At 47.9% G+C, this 22,599-nt stretch overlaps 1 protein-coding gene across 6 annotated transcripts in view; it reads right to left on the bottom strand.

Moving 5' to 3' along the window:
• Window positions 1–22,599, bottom strand: part of CALN1 (calneuron 1) — a 529,481-nt gene that overhangs the window by 15,404 nt on the left and 491,478 nt on the right. For 4 of the 6 annotated variants that reach the window (XM_023246900.2, XM_023246898.2, XM_023246899.2 and 1 more), the window contains 2 exons: window positions 5,871–6,027; window positions 3,192–5,255 (listed from right to left, as the gene is read on the bottom strand). In XM_023246900.2, coding sequence (XP_023102668.1) covers window positions 5,026–5,255; window positions 5,871–6,027 — 387 coding nt within the window. In that variant the 3' untranslated portion in view covers window positions 3,192–5,025. Of the gene's footprint in view, window positions 1–3,189; window positions 5,256–5,870; window positions 6,028–22,599 lie in introns of those variants that run through there. The other 2 variants (XM_023246902.2, XM_023246903.2) reach the window with 2 other exon arrangements.

The following is a 22,599-nucleotide window of genomic DNA, read 5'->3' on the forward strand; positions in this document are numbered from 1 at the left end:
TGTACCATCCTTCAAAGACGATGTGGCATTCTAGCAGTGGGGACGCACGGCGTCTCCGGGGGGAAAAAAAATCAAATCAGGAGAACAGACCTGGGGCTAGGGATGAGCTAGTTCTGTTTCGTTGTCTGTTTCGAGTGCTCACTCCTGTGTTCAGCCTTATACAAAGTAATCTCACGTGTCACCTCACGTCCCAGCCACACGAGGCAGTCATTGTGTGATTCCCATTTCACGGATGAAGAACATTAGGCTCTTACTGTGTATGTAAGTGTCTCAGGCAAGTGACCTCAGACAGGACAAAGCAGGATTTTCAGCCAGGCCTGTCCAGAGTGCAGAGCTGGAGTCCTCAACGACCAGGCGTACTAATCAAAACCAGTCCTCCAGCTGTCTACCTCGTGTCTCGGAATCTCATCACTCCTCACTCGTGGCTCCAGAAAACTTTCCTGCCGGACTGCTGTGAAGGATTCCCAGATAGAAGAAAAAAATCCCTTTCTGTCTGAAGTCCCAAATCTCTCTGAAAACTGTGTCCTGTCTCACCACCTGCCACGGACCCTCCGCGCCACCTTAACCTCCACCCGCAGAGAACAGGTTTTATTTAAGGAAATTCATGGCACCGGGCAAACCGAGAGCAGATGGTGTAGGAGACGTGTTATGCCCTTTTCATTTGGACGGGCCTGAAATACCCAACGTGCACGGCCAGGTGATGGGACAAGGCTCCCATCTGGGTGTGCATTTGACATCGCAATAGGAATTCTGGAGCTTCAGCAGGGATGGCTGGCCTGGAGACCTTAGATTTGGTTGCAAATTCTTTCTGACCTTCCGCTGAGCCAGAAATTGTTGAAGCTGGATGTGACCGTCATTGTCCAATCTTGGCATCGCAGAGGTGAAGAAGAGAAGGCTGAGAGTTTCTGGAGAACTTACGCAGGGTCACATATCTAGTCCAGCCAGGGGTGGGCACGTAACCCGCATGTTTGCGCAGTGATGCTTTGGGAGCTAGGGAGCTACCCGGCCCGCGTCCCCTCCTTTGACATTTATTTCTCTCGTCCATCATCCCGAGGCACTGGATGGCGCAGAACAGCTCTGCCATATGCCTTTCACAGAAACGATTTCTCCCCCCCGTTGATGATTTCGCTTTACTTCCTTCTGCCGCGCGTGTTGTCAGAATGTCTAGAAAAATCTGACAGCTGGTATTCCATTTAGGGACAACATTTGGGGGATGTGTCTTGAAAGGGCTCACACACAGTCTTGCCGCGCCTTCTACTCAACTTCCAAATATAATATGACTTTCCTGGCGATGACATGAAAAACGAGTGACGATGAAGTGCCATTCCGTAAGGGGGCCTGAGACGCCTATGTCTGGCTAAAGGGAGCCAGAGGAACAAAGGCAGGGGCAGGGCCTTGTCAGATAGCCCCGGGTTCACACCCTTCCCTGGTATTTGACCTTGGACGAGCGACACCGGTCTGCTGAGCCTCGGTTTCCTCATCTGTACCAGAGGGGCCACAGAACTTCTCTCCCAGGACACGCTGACAGGTGAGTTGCTCGTGTTAACGGGTGACCGGCTCCTGGCTGCCACGCCAGGCAGTTTCCTCCCGTCCCTTTCCTCTTGGACTGTATCAATATGGAGGAAGCCGTAAACACATTGGAAGCGGTAAATCAAACTTAATATATATAATATAATTTATTAGGTGAACCCTTAATAAGGATCCGGTGACAGGCAACTAGATGACCACAAGGTCAACCACAAGACCACTCGATCCCACATGTGTCAGCAACTGGACCCAAATAGTGAGACAAGAATTTGTCTCTCAGTGTCACTGGGCTTCTGTTCTCCAAAAGCGAAATGTCTGGTGATTATAAAGGAATCACACGGAAGCAAAACGTCTTAAACCTCTCATGTAGCCCGGACGGTGAGTGGGCATTGCGGGTAGGCACATAGTCCGGTAACTAGCCCATTTCGGTGAATGCTGACCTATTTATTTTTCCAAATAGTTAGAACACACATACTGAAAACTGACAGCTCAGAACATTGAACATAATTGATCTTAATGAGGGAATTCAAAAAGATCTGGGGCGTTGGGAACACCTGAAAGGCATACTTTGAGTTGAGGATTCTCTTTGGACCGGGGGCTGGGTAGACTGCCAGCTGATGGGTTTTGCCGGAAAGCCCCTGAATTCAGTGCGATTCAATGACCCCATGCCCAAAGCACCCAGCACGGTGGGTGACACTTGGTCCGGCGTTTGACTCAATCTGAATAATTTCTCATCTGGAAGCCAGGTGTGAATAAAGGAAAGGTCCACTTCAGAACCCTTGAGTTAGATTCTTCTGGTCTCTTCCCGGCCTTAATAAGGGCTTCTGTAGATGACTTCTTTTGGTGCTCCAGGAAAATGGGTTCTACACATGACATGAACCCCCAACTCAAGGGTTTCCTGAAGACAAGTCAAGAAAGCTGTCCTTCTGTGTACCTTGGAATCTCATCCTAGTCCTCTTGTCCTTCCCCTGGGAGAAGATGGAAACATTCCTGCCTCCTTATGATCACAGAGCCCTATCTTCCATAAAGGTAAGGCAGATTAGAACGCGTGAGGGGCCGTGTGGATGTGTCTGTGCGTGCACGCGTAGCTGTGGTTTGCGTTGGCCTAAGAACCAAACGGGCAAAGACAACAAAATCAAGCCAAAGGGAAAACTAAAAGGAGAAAAAGAAAAACATAAACCTCTCCCACCAAAGGGGGCCACATCCCCCCCCCCCCACATCCATTCATGTGGAAGGAATGATCGAGACTTCCTGACTTAACAGACAGAACCTGAACAGGTTTGTACAAGTCTCAGACCCAAGATTTGTAAAAGCGAAAAGTATCACCACTGGTGTAAAACGATGCTAGGGCCTGAGGAAGGCCTCCCGTTCGGCTCTAACAGGCTCCACGTCAGGTCGCGCATATCAGCATTTTCAAACCTCTGCTACGCTCCGGAATCTCAGTCTTGACCCCCAATGTGCTGAGCTCAGAGTTATTTGATGTGCGCCTCTAAATTCCATTCTGCCAGGGCGCCCGGGTGGCTCAGTCGGTCGAGCATCCCACTTCGGCTCAGGTCATAATCTTGCAGTTCGTGGGCTCGCGCCCCGCGCCGGGCTCTGTGCTGACAGCTCAGAGCCTGGAGCCTGCTTCCGACTCTGTCTGTCTGTCTGTCTGTCTCTCTCTCTCTGCCCCTCCCCTACTCGTGCTCTCCCCCTCTCTCTCTCAAAAATAAATAAGCATTAAAAAAATTAAAAGAAACAAATTTCCATTCTACCGCACATCAGTTTCATTGACCAGCTCATCCTTCCTTGCTCAGAGACAGGGCAAAGACCTGCACTTTTAGGTTTCTTTTTTGTCTCTTCATTGGTTCCTTCCTCTGACATAAAGTAAGGCAAGATTCCCAGTCCCCTTGGATCTCCCGGCTTTCCAGGTTGAGCTGATCAGCGTGGGTATATACCTGCTGCAGCCAAGGTGTTTGGTTTGATTCGTTTTTTGCTGCAGCAAAATTTTAACAAGAGCAGGAGGGAAGAGCTCCCTGGGAGGGTAGGGAGGAGGTCAAGGTCGGCCACAAGGCCTCAAATGGACTCTTCCAGCCCTAGGGCACCAGCGGGGAGCTCAGTTGAACACAAACCAATGAGCTAGCATTTCAGGCCAAACGGCACTGACATAATATTAAAACAAACGCAAAACAAAAAAACCAAGCAAAACGGCTTATGTAATCCACGTTGCAGAGGGCATTCAAAAAAGCAATGTGCTAATTACAAAGCAATGTTTCTCTTATTCAAGAAGGCCACAAAGTTTAAAGCATTCAGCACAGCAACTGGAACGTATCAGTAAACCCCACGGTTGGTAGCTGTTGCCCATGTTATACGTACGAATCAATTAGAGCGGACTCAGAAGACTTCGATTTGGAAACCCCTTTCTCCCTCAGTTTATTAATATATGAGCTTTTGAATAATAAAAAGACATTGCTTAGGGTTCAGATTCCTTCCCAGTGCAGTCTGACCTTTCCCAAATTACTAAGACTTGTGACATTTCTCTGAACAAAACACCGATCCACAAACGAAGGCTCTTGTGGAAAACAAGATGTCCAGAAATACTCCCCGCTCCCATCTCCAGAGCATTTGCTGACAGTGGGGGGCTGGAGCCCCCGATGCTTCCATTGTTGGAACACACAGTCTGTCATCAGGGTGAAAAGAGCTGGGTGGAGATGGATGGGGGAGGCCAGGCCTGCTGTTTTCTCGGGTGTTCCTCCCATCTCTGCCTGCCCCGCCCCTACTCACCCTCCCGATCCCCCTGCCTGTCCTGCTGCACATGTGGCTTTGCCTGTGACCACCCTGCTCTCGTGTGGTCTTGCGTGGCTCCAACGCCAAATACAGCCACTGATGCTCCAGCCCACGTGTCACATGCAGGCCGACCGGGGCAGCTTCTGCACCACAACTGGGTTTTGTCTGCCACACACAGCGTTTTTGAAAGATTTTTGAATGCCTACAGAAGGGGGCACAGCTCTCAAGTTTACCCCAATCCCTCCCTATCCACCACTCCCCGTCTCCCTGGCTTGAGTTAATCGCACTTATCACCTCGGAGTAGAAGCGTCTCTTCCTGTCATGGCCTTTAATCCTGCACACGATGCCCGGACAGGACCCCTGGGGGCCCAGGTCCGAATGAACCACTGTGGCCCCCTGGACTAACTGCGTTCTGCATAGACTCCCCGCTCGGCCGGCTCTAACGTGGCGGCTCCGGGACCAGGCAGGGCGAATGCCATCCTGGTGGCTATGAGACAGCTTCCCAACGGTGTGCCCCGATTTGTGTAAGTGTTCGGGAAAAAGAATAGAAAAGAGTGGCTAGACCTCTTTAAGAGATCCCAGCCCTGAACAAGTTAAACAGGCTTGATATCCTGTTTTAATGTCATTAAAAAAATCTTTTTTTTCTATTCATCAGGGTTGTTAAAGCAGTTCTGATTTTCAAAGTTGGAAAGAGGGATTGAATTATTTAGCTTCCCTGGAACTTTCTACTGATTAGGGGATCAGGCAGGCTGGTTTTGTTTTGTTTTGTTTTGTTTTTCTTACCTTTTCTTTCACGAGCCCAAGAAAAATGGCCTCTCGTGGGTCTATATTTTGGCCCCAGGAAAAGCTTCTTTCTTCTGGAAGTACAGGGTTAAATTCGCGAGAGTATTTTTGTGAATGGGGCTGTTTCTGACCAGTGCCTTCAGGGAGCAGAGCACAGAGGCAATCCTTTCCTAAGGGTCCTGCGAAGTAGGTGTAATTATCCTGATGTTTATAGGTCAGGGTAGGCCCTCAGAGAAGGCACACCTGGTGGCCAAGGTCACGCACTTAGCCACTGGACTTGACCCGAGTTGGGCGCTGGAGTTTGTACCACTCCACGCAGCCCCCCGGTGAGGAACGGCAAAGTACCACAAAGCTGCCCATCTAATCACAGACCTGAGAGAACCGCTGGCGGAAAGACAGGGTCCCTAGAGGTCCTGCAAAAAGGCAGGGTTTGGGGGGAAAAATGGAAAAAGGAAAGGAAAGGAAAGGAAAGGAAAGGAAAGGAAAGGAAAAAAAGAAGAGAAAAGAAAAGAAAAAAGAAAAGAAAAGAAAAAAAGAAAAGAAAAGAAAAGAAAAGAAAAGAAAAGAAAAGAAAAGAAAAGAAAAGAAACAAGAAAAGAAACAAGAAAAGAAACAAGAAAAGAAAAAAAAGAACCTATTGCATCTTTGCGGAAAGGATCTTGTAACCTCAGTCCTGGATTCTTGGCTTCAGGACAAGGCCCTCCAGCCCCGACTGTAAATTCACTCTTCATAACGAGGATGTGAAGGTGTTGGCCGGTTCCAGACCAGTAGGAGGCAGAATCGGGGGTACCTACCTCCTTCAAACTCTGTCTGGCAGTTCTCCGAGGTCTCCTGCAGGCTCTCCTCCTCGTTGATGATGATGTTCTCGATGTCCTTCATTGTCAAGTGGTCCCGGAAGGCGTGGTAGAGGATGTGCTTCAGCTCCTCCAGAGTTATCCTCTGCATGTCGAACTGTGGGGATAAAGAGGGATGAGCAGGTCTTGGGCGCATGGGGCTGAGAACTCAGCCTGGGGCGTGGCTGCCAAGCCCCAACAGCCCAAAGCTCCCGTGTGGAAGCTCGGCTCAGCTTTCCAGGATATCAGATGAGCAACTTTTCCATCGTGTTCTGCTCCAAGCATACTCGTGAACTTGCAGGCACTTACTGGGGATACAGTGAGCGCAACATATCCCCCTCGGTTGAGACTCCCGGAGGAGAAAAAAAATGCCACCTGCTAGTTGGCCTCCCACTCACCCGGCCATCTGCCGTCACCTCCGCACGCCATGCACACCTCACAGACTTGGAAGTTGTGTTACACCTCAGAGGATGCACACATCTCTAAAGATATTCTGCATCTCCCGAGAAGCTGGCCGTTCCCGTCTTGCTTTAGATACGCCTCATGGTCTAACAAGATAACATCCAAGTTCAAAGCCGTGTTCGTGAGGAAGGAAAGCTAAAGGGAGGTGTGGCATCCCCCAGTATGGTCTTCGTGTCCTCGGGAGAGTCTTATACTCTCCTACTCCATTTCTACCGGGTGTGGTCCTGTCACTTCCTTGGCCAATGAAATGTGAGCAGGAGTCACATCCGCCGCATCCAATTAAAAGCTCTAAAGGCCACATCATGTGCTCTTTCTCCTCTGCCACGAGAATGGCATGCCCCATGTGGGGGCTGTTCCTTCCGTCTGGGCCCCAGAACAAGGATAAGGTGGGGAGGATCTGCAGATACCCCACTAAGGAAAAGGAAGAGGAGTACGAAATGCCCTTCATTGTTATCAGCCGTAGGCATTTCAGGCTTGTTTGCTAACTGGGCTTAGGTCAATGAGACCAAGATTATACAAACCATACAAAACATATTTAAAAAATAATACAAAAAATTTCTATTAATACAACCACGCACAGAGGTCAGAGGCTACCGTAACAAACATTCGAAAACACCATGTTCCAGGGCCAAGGGGTGGGAAATGAGAAAACACGTGATCGGAGACTGGAAAGATAAAGACCCACGGCTGTGATGCAGAAGCATGACACTCGGTTGCGGCATTGCCTGTGATGATTTGAAGGACAGGTATATGTGGGAGGAGTTTGTGGCCTTAGGTAATCAGTCTGGGGAACAGCATGGTCGCAACTGGTGGTAACGGACAGGGTGAAACCAGAAAGAGGTGGGCTCCTAACATTAGCAACTCAGGCTACGACAGGTGCCGGCGAGGACGCGGAGAAAGAGGATCCCTTTGGGGGATCCCAGGTGCTGGCGGGAAGGCAAACTGGTGCAGCCCCTCTGGAAAACAGTATGGAGGCTCCTCAAAATATTAAAAATAGAACCACCCTACGACCCAGCAATTGCACTGCTGGGTATTTACCCAAGGGGTAACAGAATGCTGATTCGAAGCGCACGCGCACCCCCGTGTTCCAAGCAGCACTGTCAACAACAGCCAAAGGAAGGAAAGAGCCCAAATGTCCATCTACTGATGAATGGATAAAGAAGACGTGGTAGGTATAGACAATGGAATATTATCCGGTGATCAAAAGGAATGAAGTCTTACCATTTGCAACAATGTGGATGGACCTAGAGTGTATTGTGTTAAGCAAAAGAAGTCAGCAGAGAAAGACAAATATAAGAGTTCACTCATGTGGCATTTAAGAAACAGAACAGGTGAACCCAGGGGAAGGCAAGGAAAAACAAGATAAAAACAGAGAGGGACACAAACCGTAAGAGACTCTTAAATACAGAGAACAAACTGAGGGTTGCCAGTGGGGTGGTGGGTGGGGGGACGGGCTACATGGGTGATGGGCATTAAGGAGAGCACTTGGCGGGATGAGCACGGGGTGTCATATGTAAGTGATGAATCACTGAATTCTATTCCTGCAATCATTATTACACTCTATGTTAACTAAATTGAATTTAAATTAAGAAATGCGAAAAAAGAAAGAGGTGAGCTCAGAGTGAAATAAGTCAGAGAGGAAGACAAAAATCATATGATTTCACATATGTATGGAATCTTAAAAAAAAAAACCCAAACAAACATAACAACCCTGAGCTCAAAGATACAGAGAACAGATTGCCGATTGCCCGATTTGGTGGGTGGGCGGTAGGTGAATGAGGGAAGGGAATCAAAAGGTACATGCATTCAGTGATGAAATAAATAAATTCTGTGGGTCTAACATACAGCATGGTGACTGTAGTTAATAACACTGTACTGCATATTTGAAACTAAGAGAGTAGATCTTAAAAGTTCTCATTGCAAGGGAAAGAGTGTGCAATTACGTGTGAGGAGGGATGTCAATTACATTTATTGTGGGGGCGCCCAGGTGGCTCCGTCGGTTAAGTATCCGGCTCAGGATGTTGGCTCCGGTCATGATCTCACGGTTTGTGAGTTCGAGCCCTGCAGCAGGCTCTGTGCTGACAGCACGGAGCCTGCTTGAGATTTTCTCTCTCTCTCTCTCTCTCTTGCTCCCCCCCACCCCTCCCCTGCTCATAATCATTCTCTCTCTCTCAAAATAAAGAAATACACTTAAAAAGATGATTGTGGTGATTATTTTGCAATATATACAAATATCCCATCATCATCATACACACAGGAAGCCAATGTAATGTTATATGTCAATTATATCTTAGTTTTTTTAAAAAAGGAAAAACAAAACAAAACAAAACAAAACAGGAGAGAGAGAGATGAGCTCAGGAAAGAACAGGCCAGGAACGGAGACCACTCAGAAATTCCTGGTCTTGCGGAATGGAAAGAAGCAATTGTTTTTCATCTTCAACCAAGAAGAGATAAAATTGAGAAATGTTATAAATTACAAAACAAATCAGAGTGGTCCTTATTAAAACCTCTGGAAATGCTAAGTGACTCTCCAAGGAAATTGGTTATTAGGTTTAGAGAGAGTTATGTCTCAAAATAATTGTGGATGTGGCTATTAGCAAAATACAATTGAAATCAAGATTTAAAAAAAAAAAAGACGAATTTTTTGAGAGAGCTCTACTGGGCAAGAACCAACTCAAAACATAAAATGATCTTTGGGCTCCCAACCTTTTATGGGCACAAGCCATTAGGAGAATAAGTGACACAGGCCCCAAAGCAAGGTGTATTCCAAGGCCCTCATCAGGAGGGAAGGAGACTAGTGGAAAAGGGCAGAAGGTCTCCCAGATGGTGAAGCTGGGAATCATTCTTGACATCATTCAGTGAAATCAAGAGCAGTTTTCAGGAAGCAGAACCAGGATCTAATCAAGGAATATTCCTCACCCCAAAGTCTGTACGGCAAGATTTTAGAATTGCTCTAAGCTTTTGACTGCTATGTGTCTTCCACTGTTTTCTTCTTTCTTTCTGGATGGGATTGTTTTGGGTGGTTAACCCGAGTCTGTTCCACCCTTATATGTTGAGTGTGTTGGGGGCGAGGGGAGAGGGATTTGTTTTTTTAATCCATATGTCTCCAGATCAGGAGGAACCATACCCAGATTTAGTGTATATCATCAGGGTCTAGATCTTGAGTCCTTTTGTTCATTTATTTTATTTATTGAGAGACAGAGACGGGCAGAGAGAGAGGGAGAGGGAGAGAGAATCCCAAGCAGACTCCACACTGTCAGTGCAGAGACTGATGTGGGGCTTGATCCCACAAACTTTCAGATCGTGACTTGAGCCGAAATCCAGAGTCGAACGCTTAACCAACTGAGCCACTCAGCTGCCCTTAGATCTTGAGTCTTACGTATTGCAATTGGATGGGGTTTTTGAGTGTTTCTCTTGGGTAGGGATGAGTCTATTTTGTGGCTAAAGGGAGGAAAATGAATATTTGTGAGCAAGGGTGTGGGCTGTAACAGGTTTTATTGTTTCTAATGATTTTTCCCCCTCCCTGTGAGAGGATCATATCTCCCTGCCCATTGGCCCATTGAAGTCAGGCTTGGGCTAGTTAAATGCCAGTGAAAGCCATATATGAAAGTGATGGGTGTCCAAAGAGAAGTCTCAAAGCCGTCTTGTGTTCTGCTATTTCTTTTTTCCTTGTCACAAAAACACTTGTACCAAGTAGGGGCTGGTCCTGCACCGTGGCTCCTGGAATGAATACGATGTGCAGCTAACCCACAAAGGGCAGGCGATTTGAGAGAAATAAACCCTTATGTTGGCTACTAAGACTTTGGGGTCTCTGCAGTATAACTCACCCAAGAATGCATACAGAAATGTTTTAATTTAATGTGGATCACGGTGAAAGAAAGTTCTCGACCTTTTTCTTTCCCGGCTTTCTTGGTAAAGCAGTCATTACCTTGCTTGAAATATGCCTTTCTTCTAACAAATGAAAGGGGGTTTGAAATTTGCCGGAAATCGAAATGATTTAAATCTAAATGATCTGAATCGAAATGACTCAAGTTTGCCGGAAATCGAAATGACTCAAGTTCAAAGCCGTTTATATAAGTAAGAACAACTGAGGTGGGTGTGTAAAGTGGATTTGTTTGCTGCATCACAGTTTAGTGACTATGGAGTGAATTATGAGATGCACCTAGGGTTGACTCGCGGTCTAAAGTGTCCTTTAGATTTGATAGGGGAGCATGTGGTTGCTAGTCTGGGTGCTCCCAGAAGGTTGGCGAGATGCAGGAGGAGGGTGATGGACGTCCCAGATGAGAAAATTTGGGCACGCCATCCGCCGTGCCGCGATCAGAGACTGAGAGTGACAAAATCAAAGAGACTCTGAGAAAATGAGTAAGAATTTCCTGGAAGGCCAGAGGAAGGACCGGAGGAGCCGGAGAAATCCAGCTGAGACTCTGCTGAAAATCAGAAATTAGGTGAAAAGAATCAGCCAGAGTCTGACAAAGTCAAGGCAAGATGCAGATTCCAGAAATCTCTATTTTCCTTTCATTCACCTATCTGGGTCATCTTTTAATAATAGGATACTAATATTTAAACAAAATTAATTAAGTAGGATTCCAAGTTTCCTATGTTGTCAGAATAGATCTCTTTTGCAAGTTTGAAAGGCATCACTGTCAAACATGATGCCAACAAGGATTCCTTCCAAGATCATCAGTCCCTGAGCTTTTTAATTTTACTTGAGTCAATTTTGGAATGATGTGCTTTTTTTTTTTTTTTTTCCAGAAAACCGGCCAAAAGATCAGCAGGCAACTATACTCAATAGTGCCGCAGTTTTAAGTTTCTCTCAGTACTTTTTAAGAAATTTTTTAAAACATTTGTTTCTTTTTGAGAGACAGTGAAACAGAGCACGAGCAGGGGAGGGGCAGAGAGAGAGAGGGAGACACAGAACCCGAAGCAGGCTCCGGGCTTTCGGCACAGAACCCGACGTGGGGCTCGAACCCACGAACGATGAAATCATGACCCGAGCCGAAGTCAGATGCCTAACCAACTGAGCCACCAGGGTGCCCCTCTCAGGACTTCTTACGTCCTATTGTTTACTTACAATCCTACTTGTGTTTCTTTCTCCTGGGTTTGGTTTTTGTTGTTTCATTCTGGTTTTACTAGATCGTGGCTAAAGAATGCAGCCGGTACATCTGTTCTTTTTCAGAAACATAAGGAGTTTTCTATTATGATATCTCTGCAGGGTCAATCGCACAATCATATTTATCTCCATTAATTATATTACGTAGCCTTACAATTCTAATCTGCTATCTCCTATAACCTTATTTTCTGGGGACTACTTGATTTGTCAAAGACCGTAAGTAACACATTAAAGTCTGTGAAGGGAGTTATATCTCCAAGTCCTAATATTTCTTAAATGAGGCCATTCCTTAGTGCAGAAAGATTGATTTCCTAACCCAACAAGTAGTTATTGAGGCTGACTCGATGCCAGACTCTGATGGAGATGCAAAGGTGAACAGGACATGAATCTTGCTCTCAAAAGACAAGCCAATAAGTAATTTTAATCCAGTGTGTTGTTAGCCACGCCAGGGGAAGCACATGATGGCTTAGGAACCCCTGGGAAAGGCAGCGGGTTCTAGAGGGCTTTCTGGAGGACGGGGCTGCAACCGGAGACCTACAGACGTTTGCTGGGTGAGTGGGCTTGGGAGACAGGCAAAGGGAAGCCATGTTGGCCACACGTCACGGCTCTACCAAGACCTAGGGTGTGAAAGCTGACATAGTCCTTGAATGGCCATAGGTTGAGGTCTTCTGGGGTCTGGGAGCAGGAGACAGTGGTGGAGGATGCAGGGAGAGCCGTGGGGAGGGTGCTAATCAGTGAAGGTCTTGTGTGCTCCAGTGAGGGACTTGGTTGCTTTTTGTTTGTTTTCACTTTTTTGTTCTTATTGTGGTAAAATATACATAAGGCACAAATTTACCATTTCATCCATTTTCAAGTATACAATTCTGTGACATGAAGTACATTCCCATCATTGTGTAGTCATTACTACCAGCCATCTCCAGAACTTTTCCCATGTTCCTCAGCTGGAACCCCATGTCATGAAATGCCATCTCTCCATTGTCCCTCTCTGCTCCACCCCCACCCCCCCCCCCCGCCCCTGGGACCCACCATTCTACTTTCCGTAGAGAGTCTAACATGCGGGGCTCAACAGTCGGTTGAGCATCCAACTCTTGATTTTGGCTCAGGTCATGATCTCAGGGTCGTGGGATCAAGCCCCACGTTGGGCTCTGTGCTGAGTGTGGAGCCTGCTTAACATTCTCTCTCTCCTGCTCTCTCTGTCCCTCCCCTGCCTGTGCTCTCCCTCTCAAAAGAAAGAAAGAAACAGAGAGAGAGAGAGAGAGAGAGAGAGAGAGAGAGAGAGAGAAAGAAAGAAACAGAGAGAGAGAGAGAGAGAGAAAGAAAGGTAGGAAGGAAGAAAGGAAGGACGGAAGGAAGAAAAAAGAAAGAAAAGAAAAAGTCTAACAGGAGTCTAATACCTCATAGAAGTAGAATCATACAGTCTCGTCTTTTTATGGCTACCTAATTTCACTTGGGTTTATCCACGCTGCTGTGGGCCTGCAAATATCTGATCTTGCCCCTGCTCTCAGTTTTCTTGGGTATATGCCACCCAGAAGCAAAAGTGCTGAATCATATGGTAATTCTAGGTTTAATGTTTTAAGGAATGGAGGTTGGCTTTTATCTTTTGGGTAGAATGGGGTGCCATTCAAAGATTTTCGCCAGGGAAATTACTTCCTCAGGTTTGGGCTTGAGAAAAATTCTCCTCCGTGGACAAGGGGCAAGAGGACCAGACAAGAGACTATTAAAGCAACAGCTTTAGAAAGCATGGCGGTCTTCACATAACTTCCCAGGCCCAGGAGGGAGCCGTTCCTGCCCGAGGTGCCACATCAGCACACCAAAGCTTAGATAACTGTTGTGTCCTTGTAAATGCTCCTCTCCACCAGAAGCATCCAGTGAGTCGATTCCCAAACACCAAGCCAGCGCTGGGCCTCCTCGCCCCAACACAAGGAAGACCGTGGGGCCCCAGCCAATCAGATATTTTCTCTTTGTCTCATCCTTATTCTTTATTCCTCATCCTGTAAAAGCCTCCGGCCTTCCGCCCCACTTTGCAGTTCTCCGAATGCAAACTGTCCGCTTCACGAAGTGTAAAAGTTTGCTTTTATCACCCAAGTTGTCTTCTTCGATCCCTCTTTAGCAGCGGGCCGTGGTGACAGAATCGCAAACCATGCAAGAGCGTGATGGGCAGGACTCAATGATTCATTGTGTGTGGAGTGTGAAGGAGAATGAGCCAATCAGGATGACGCCCGTGCTTTATGTTCAGCCGGATGGGGACACAGAAAGAAGGAGCCTAGAGAGAAAGGTGGCCAACTGAATTCTGGATGTGAGCATCGGAGGTTCCTGAGGGACAGCCCAACGAATAGCCCGAGGGGATAGCTAGATATGGGCTAATGATACAGCTTTGAAAGTCACTTGCCTACAGATGATAATAAAAGTCATCAGAAAGGATGTCAACACCCGGGAAGAGGGTATGGAGTGTGAAAAAGCCCAGGAAAGGCACTGGGAGGACATCAAGATAAACAGGTTACAGCCTCCATCCATTACAGAATGGGCAGTGACACTGTGATTTGTAATAAATGTATATTTTGGTCTTCCATTTTTTTGTTCCTGGTTCCTCGCTCACAGCGCCCAAAACCCTTGGAATCTCCAAAGTGATAAGAGCAACGGAAGCATCTTTTGGTAAAATATTTGGTCTCTGGTCCTCAGTTCCTGCAATTGCCTTTGGCCATAAGTGGGGGTCTGGTTATTCCCAAGCCCCTTTCAACTCCAACTGGGTTTATGTTAATGAGGTGACTTTTGGAAGTCTCTGTAAGACGGGGGAGCAGGTGGCCAAGGGAACCAATCCTGCACAGATGGTTTGTAACTTTCAGTTCCACCCCCGGATTTCCAGGGAGGAGAGGGGCTGGAGGTTGACTCAGTCACCAGTGTCCAATGTTTTTGAATCAATTGTGCCTAGATGGTGAAGCCTCCATAAAAACCCAAAAGGAAGGGATTTTAGAGAGCTTCTAGGTTAGTGACACTTCCCTGTGCCATTGGGTCAGGACCCAAACTCCATGAGGACATCAGTTCCTTTGTTTGGGATCTCACCCTATGTATCTCTTTATCTGGCCATTGATTTGTATCCTTCGGTATCCTTTGCGATAAACCAGGAGTCTAGTGAGTAAACTGGTTTTCTGAGTTCTGTGAATTAACAGAACCCAAAGGAAGCGTGTCCCAGGGACTTTTGATTCATAGCCTGCCAGTCAGAAGGACGGGTAACGACCTGGATTTGCAATTGGCAACTCAAGTGGAGGGCAGTCTCGCGGGATTGAGCCCTTAGCTTCCGGAATCTGATACTGTCTCCAGGTACATGGTCAGAATTGAATTGAATTGAATTACAGAACCCCCAGCTGGTGTTGGAGAATTGCTTGGTAGTGTGAGGAAAAAACACACTGGGATTGGGTACAGGACTGCAGTATACCTTTAATCAATACACACAATCAGTCATTAAAAACTTATGCAAGTGCCAAAAAGAGACTAATAAAACAACAACAACAACAACAACAACCCACCTCAGACTCTTAAATATGGAGAGAACAAACTGATGGTTGCCAGGGGGGAGGTGGGTGGGGGATGGGTGGAATAGGTAAAGGGGATTAAGGAGTGTGTTCGTCATGATGAGCACTGAGTCATGTATAGAACTGTTGAATCACTATATTGTACATCTGCACCTAATATAACACTGCATGTTAATTATGCTGGAATTAAAGAAATAAAAATTTAAAACCAAAACCAAAACCAAAAGCTAGGAGCCTAAAGTTTCCAGATATATCAAATTATTTTTCAAATCACCTGTGGTGTCAAATGATACTAAATTTATCAGGCATATGTTATCCAAAAATAATTCAAAAAAAAAAAATTAAGTGCCTTCTATATGAAAAAAAAAATGTTTTCACATCAATATTGCTGTACCGGTTTTCTTTTGGAATCGATTTTCTGCTAAATCTTTGTCTCCTTTTAGGTTCTTTTTAAAACAAAAAGTTTATTTATTTTAAGAGAGAGAGTGCATGAGTGGAGGAGACAAGAGAGCTAGAGAGAGAGCTAGAGCGAGGGAGAGGGAGAATCCCAGGAAGGCTCCATGTTCTCAGCATGGATTTTTTAAAAATGTTTATTTTTGAGAGAGAGAGAGAGAGAGAGAGAGAGAGAGCAGGGGAGGGGCAGAGAGAGAGAGAGAGAGAGAGAGCGAGACACAGAATCCAAAGCAGGCTCCAGGCTCTGACCTGTCAGAAGAGAACCCGACGCGGGGCTCAAACTCACGAACTGGGAGATCATGACCTAAGCCAAAGTCAGATGCTTAACCGACTGAGCCACCCAGGTGCCCCGGATTTAAAAAAAAAAAAAATCTAACCTGAAAAAAAAATTAAAAAAAAAAAATCCAACCTGAGATTCTTTGCTTTTCAATGGTGAAGGCTAATTCCATTTTTATATTGTAATAAACATGTTTGGCTGGACTTTTATTTCATCCTCTGCTTTCTCTACGGTTTCCTTGCTTTTTGTCTTTTGCAAAACATAAAAAATAAAATAAAACCCCAAACCTATAGTTGTTCTGTTTTGATTATAGCGGTGGATATCTTTCTATTTATCAAATGCATTGCTTAGGCCATGATTTCTTATATTATCAAATTCAAGAAATTAAATTGCGTTTTCTCATCTTTGCTTGCATATGATAAGAAAGTTTATAATACCTTTATTTCTGACCTCTTATCCACCACTTTATAGCCTTGCTAAGTTTAATTGGAAATTTACTGTGACACATTTCCTACCATGTGCATTTTTCTAGAATAGTATTTGGCTTCTGCATTTAATTTTACAACAAAATTTATAACAGCTTTCTGCTACCTCATTGTATTTAATTGATTTCCATGCTTGTTTCCATTTTTCTACGACTGTCCCAACGCTGAGTACCTGACTTTCATCCAAATATCTGCTAAGAGAATTTTTGAAACTAGTTTGATAATGAAGCATTTGTGAACACTGCCTTTTCTGAGTTCTTATAATCTGATACTTTGCTCCCACCATCTCCTATGACAGAAAACTCAGCTTGGTATAAAATTCTAGAATCCCACAAATCTCCTCAAAGCGCCCTCGGAACTTCTCCAGACCTTCTATTGTTTAATGTGAGGGAGGAGCAAAGAGGTCAGATAGTGGCTTGCGTTTTTACTTGGATGATCATTTCTTTCTTCTTCCTGGACTCTAGTGGGAATATTGCATTATGACATTTGAAAAATGTTTTCCATGCTGTGTTGTTATATGATTTGTATTTATTTATATCTTTAAGATTTTATTTTTTAATTATTATTATTATCATTTTTTTTTTTGAGAGAGAGAGAGAGAATCTCAGGCAGGCTCAATGCTCAGCCCAACGTGGGTCTTGATCCCACAACCCTGGGATTATGACCTGCACTGAAATCAAGAGTCTGACGCTCAAGTGACCCAGGCGCCCCTAAGATTTTATTTTTAACTAATCTCTGCACCCAACGTGGGGCTCAAACTCACAACCCCAAGATCAAGAGTCATAGCCTCCACCAACTGAGCCAGCCAGATGCCCCAAATTACACGTTTGACATTGATCTGGGCTGGGGTTTTGCGAGGGGTGTTTCATATTTACACAGATGTCAATTTCTGCCTCCTGCTGTTTCCTGACAAGGACTTTGACTGCTGTCTTTCTCCTGTTCTATGAATAGGTCCCTTCCGGGAACACAAATTGTTCTAAAGTCTCTCCCCATTGTTTCTGTACTTTTCACCTCCTCTCTGATCATTTTCATCTCTTTGCTTTGTATTTCACATCACTGCTTCCCCTCTCCCCCCATTGTTAATTCCGCTCCTATGATCCCCGGTTGAAGGTGTTAATTCTGCAGTGTCATTTGATTCCTTCCGCGGTCATTATTTTAGTTCATTCCCTTTGTGCCCAGACCGTTATTGTTGCTTTTTTTTTTAATCGATCCAACATCTCTTGTGTTGCTTTTAAAGATTAAAATATTAAAGAACATCAAACAGGCATCTTCTACAATTCTTCCCTGACGCACTTTGCAGGCACGCTCCTCCTCTCTATGCTTTTCCTTAGGCATGCTGCATTGTAATTAATCCGATGCTACAGTTGCTGGTGATTCTGTTTACCCATAAATGAATGAGGAAATGTAGGACTTGCAGAAGAGACCAGGTGGGATGTCTCAGTGACTCAGAGACTCAGTGCCGGGTTGGCTGTGGGACCTTTGCTGAGCATCTGCAGCTGTGGGTATCTATGATCTCCCACCTGCAGCTCCTTGGGCCATTCCTCAGCTGCCGCTTTGTGGATGTGTGGATGCAGGTTACTCTTGCTCAGGAAGCATGGCGCTCTCTGTCTCTTTTAAGTTTGTTTATTTTGAGAAAGAGACAGAGAGTGGAAGAGAGAGAGAATCCAAAGCAGGCTCCCCGCTGTCGGTGCAGAACACGATGTGGGGCTGGAACTCACAAACTGAGAGATCGTGACTTGAGCCCAAGTCGAAGGTTTGACAGACTGACCCGCTTCGGGTGCCTCAGGAGGCGTGGTTCTCTTCAGGTGGGAAGATCCTGAACTCGTCTAACGCAGAGGCTCTAAAGTGTGTTTCCTGGACCAGCAGCACCAACGGCACCCGGGAACTGGTCGGAAACGCAATTCCTTCAGCCCTACCCCGGGCCTCCTGAGTCCGGGATTCTGGGGGACGGAATCCGGCAACCTGTATCCAACAAGACTGCAGGGGATTCCCTCGCTCACTTGACTTTGTACCAATAGACATGAACTTCTAGCGCAGAAGGGAGACCCAGGGCAGGCTGTCCCCGTGTGGCCATCTACCGTGCAGATGAAACATGCCAGTCCTTCACGCTCTGCTCTCTGCGTCATCGATGCTGGCGATCATGGTCTCTAAGTAGGTGCGTAAACAGAGGAGTTGGTGGGACCCATTGGTACCGCAGGCTTCCCGGAACTCCTTACCACCATTCTCCCCACCAGTCTGTTCACGCACCTCTGCCAAGAGGTGGTGGGCACTCTGAAGGCCTGCGCTGTGCCTTACACGGCGTCCACGGCCAGTCCTGTCACGGAGCCTGGCCCCGGCCAGCTGCAGGACAGATGGTCGCTGAAAGAATAAGTGTGAGTCCTCCATTTGTTCTAAGCATAGTCCTTCCTACATGCCTTCCCTCTCCGTCCAAGGTCCCTCCACCCAAAATCCGACAGAAGAGCCCCTGTGCCATGGGACCCGCCATGCTCAGATTCTCTATCATTTCAAGGTGGAAGAGCAGCGTCATTGAATGCATTTTCCTGCTGTGAGAGGAACCTCAAGGGTGCCTGAGTTTTTAGCGAAGCCCTGAATTCTTGATAAGGTGTAATACTCGGCTGCTGGGCGGATGGAGCTCTCTTGCTCTCTGCTGGGCGCTCTGCTCTGTGAGGAGACAGCGAGACGGGGGGCCCCCGCCTCCCTGACCGGACGGATTCAGGTGGATCCAAACTCCCTCACCACGGGAAGGCGTGAAATTAATTCGATGACATAGTTCTTTCTCCTCCGGAGAGAAGCATGGGCTGAATGAGCTCCGGAGCATCGCCCACTTCTACTCTTTTCTCCGCCCATCTGCAAAAGGCCTCATCCTACCCAAAGACAGCTGCCCAAATCAGTGGGCCAGAGCTTGTCAACCAGGGGGTAGAGCTGTTTACAGTTTACCATGGTAGTGACCCCTGTCGTCTGGGACGTCTGGACGGGGTCTTGGGCAGCCAGAGTTCCGCTGCGTGACTGAATGCTCTCACCCATTTATCTAGGTGCAGCATAAACATACAGCCGTCTTCTCTAAGTGGGCACCCATGGGGCAAAGCCACACAGGGTCATTTGATCTGCAGAATTTCCTGCCCTTGCCTCCACCCTTCCTGCTTGGCCCCACACCATGGACAACACAGCTTCCCCCGTCTAGTAAGAAGTCCTCTCCCGAGAAAGGGCGTGTCTTGCCATCAGCCTGCCAACCGTGTCCAGGGGTGAAGCACAGAAGACGCCAGGGTAACCAGAGAGACCTCCAGAGTCCTTCCTGGCCCCAAGATTTTCTCACGTGGACAACCAAACCGGGAGACTGGGCTGTAAAGGCATGGGGAGACCCCTCCCCACCGTGAGCAAAGGGGCAGACACGTCTGGAGCCTGGACAAGATGAGCAGACCGGGCAAAGGAAGAAGAGGTTGGTGGAGTTGAGAGCGGGCATCAGGCTGTGATGGATCCATTGGACTCACGAGAGTCCCCACACTTGATGTGGGGACATGAGGACAGAGAGGAGGAGAGTGCGGTGTTCCATGGTCCCACAAGGAACCGGCGCAGGTTAGCCCGGGGATTGGCTCAGCCTTTGCAAACACCCCAGTGCAGTGGTGACCCAGAAAAAAGATGAAGACCCATCACTGCGCCACGATGAGGTTGAGTACCTGTTTACTGCCGCATTCTGGAAGACGGTCTCCGCTGACTGCCAGCCCTGTGGAGCAGCCCTGAGGCTCCGAATCTACGGCTGACACGGCAGAGGCTTTGCCCTCCGGGAAAGACTCACCATTCTGAACGAAAGCAAGGAGCAGCTTTGACCCGCCCCCGCCATCACCATGGCAGGTGCCCCTCCCCAGCTCCGGAAGCAGCTCAGAGCCCGCCCCGGCCGCTCCCGGCTAAGTGATGCTCCTTCTGCTCCTCCTCAAAGGCCATCTCCGACAGGGCAGCTTGGAGGGGACGCTGAAGTGGCCCACGTCCCCACAGCCTGCCCAGCACTCGATGAAGCAAGATGTGCATGCGTCGTGCCTCATTTGTCCCAGGCTCCTCCACGCGTGGTGGCTCACCCAGCCGCAGCCCCGAAAGTGCCTCCAGCCCCGTATGCCTTACGGAGGGGGGCCCCGAGCACACACTCACACGGTGCGGCCAGGGTCCAGGGCCACTTTACTCTCTGCGGCTTGTGTCTTGTCGTAGAACCCAGGCTGCACGGTAGACGGGCTCCCCCGCCGTATGGGTAACAAGCGATCGCATTTGAGCTGGCAGTGCCTTTCCGGGTGAAGATCTGTAAATACAGACAACTGGCTTGGGACGCGCGCCCACCGATGGGTCCTCTGGCTGCGAATCTGAGACGAGACGCCCAACGAGACCAGACTGTCTGCATGTCAAACGCGTGGCTTCCAGTTTGACCGGTAGCAGGTGGAAGGAGAGCCTGGACGTAGAGCAAGCTTCCTCTGTGCTCGGACTTGGACGGCGGGCTGGGCCTCGCCGGAGCCTCATGGTTAACTAATGGAGCCGACGGAGCAAGGGAGTGAGATTAGGATCGGGGTTCCGGATTTCGGATTTCGCCTCTGCCTTCTCCCTTCTGCCAGGGCCACACGCTCTGCTGCTTTAATCTGAACTTGGGTTTGGGGATGTGCACCTTGCTTACCCCGGTGTGACTGTTAAAACATGCTGGCCAGGTTCCGCTGTGACGGGGGGCACAGCCACAGGTCAGACTCTGACTCTGACTGTGGCTGCGATATTTATGTTCTCTGGAGGCGTTGCTTTCACTTATTCAACAACTACTTTCTGAGCACCTGCTAAGTGGCAGGCCCCATAGTCGTAGGCGCTGCAGACACATCAGGGGGTGGGACAGAGAAAATTCCCTGTCCTCACGGAGCTTAGTGTAGTTGGGACAGACTGAAAGTGTGAGCAGAATGTCAGATGGTGAGGTAGGTCGCACGCCCAGGGGCGCCAGAAGGAGGTTCTTGGCGACGGTGGTGGCGAATTTGTTTTCGTTTTTGTTTCGTTCGTTTTGGGTTTTTTATCATTCGTATTTATTTATTTTTTTTAATTTACATTTTTGTCAGTTAACATATGGTACAATATCGGTTTCAGGAGTAGAACCCAGGGATTCATCACTTACATACAACATTGGGTGGTTCACTTTTAACGTTTATTTATTTTTGAGACAGAGAGCGACAGAGCATGAACGGGGGAGGGGCAGAGAGAGAGGGAGACACAGAATCTGAAGTAGGCTCCAGGCTCTGAGCTGTCAGCACAGAGCCCGACGCGGGGCTCGAACTCACGGACTGTGAGATCGTGACCTGAGCCGAAGTCGGAGGCTTAACCGACTGAGCCACCCAGGCGCCCCAAGGGTGGTTCACTTTTAAATGAGGAGGTCAGGGAGGTGGGGGGTCCTGCCATTTGGGCAGAGACATTAGGAGGTGAGAGTGGATGGGGTGGCTCTTTGTGGGGAGGAGACTCCAGGCACACGGAATGGTTGGTGACAAGGCCACAAGGCGGGCAGCTGCTTGGGGTTCGGGCCGGAGGGGCTGGAGGGCAGGGAGCGAGGGCGCACTGGTCTACAAGTAATATGTCTCATGTTCAACAGGAAACTGTTTCTCCTTTTAAAATGGAGATAATCGGGCACCTGGCTGGCTCAGTCGGTTAAGCCTCCAACTTCTGCCCAGGTTATGAGTTCGAGCCCTGCATTGGTCTCTGCACTCGCAGTGTGGAGCCTGTTTGAGATCTTCTGTCTTCTTCTCTCTCCCTCTTTCTCTCTCTCTCACAAATAAACATTAAAAAATAAAACGAAACGGGGCACGTGGGTGGCTCAGCCGGTTGGGCGTCCGACTTCGGCTCAGGTCACGATCTCACGGTCCGTGGGTTCGAGGCCCGCGTCGGGCTCTGTGCTGACAGCTCGGAGCCTGGAGCCTGCTTCGGATTCTGTGTCTCCCTCTCTCTCTGCCCTTCCCCCCCCTCACACTCTGTCTCTGTCTCTGTCCTTCTCTCAAAAATAAACAAACATTAAAACAAAACAAAACAAGGTAAAATAAAATGGAGATAATCAACGCCCTACAGCGTAGTCCCTGTAGGGTAAGGTTAAAGGGGTGGTAACTGGGTACAGGGCGAACGAGAGGACATTCACAGCTCACCGCTCCCAGTCTCAACCACCACAGTGACGGGAGCCTTAGCCTGAATAACAGTTCACTCACCCAGTACCTTTCCGCCAGCTTGATCCGTCCCACTGGAGTGTGAACGTGTGAGGAGCCCGGAGAACAGAGTTTTTTGGGGCCCTCCTACGGGTGGGTTTTGTGGAAGGCCGAAGAACAGCCCCAAAGATATCTACATCCTAATCCCAGGGTTTGCAAATCGGCACCCTAATGCG

Source organism: Felis catus, chromosome E3 (assembly GCF_018350175.1).
Source record: "Felis catus isolate Fca126 chromosome E3, F.catus_Fca126_mat1.0, whole genome shotgun sequence".
NCBI classification, from domain to species: domain Eukaryota; kingdom Metazoa; phylum Chordata; class Mammalia; order Carnivora; family Felidae; genus Felis; species Felis catus.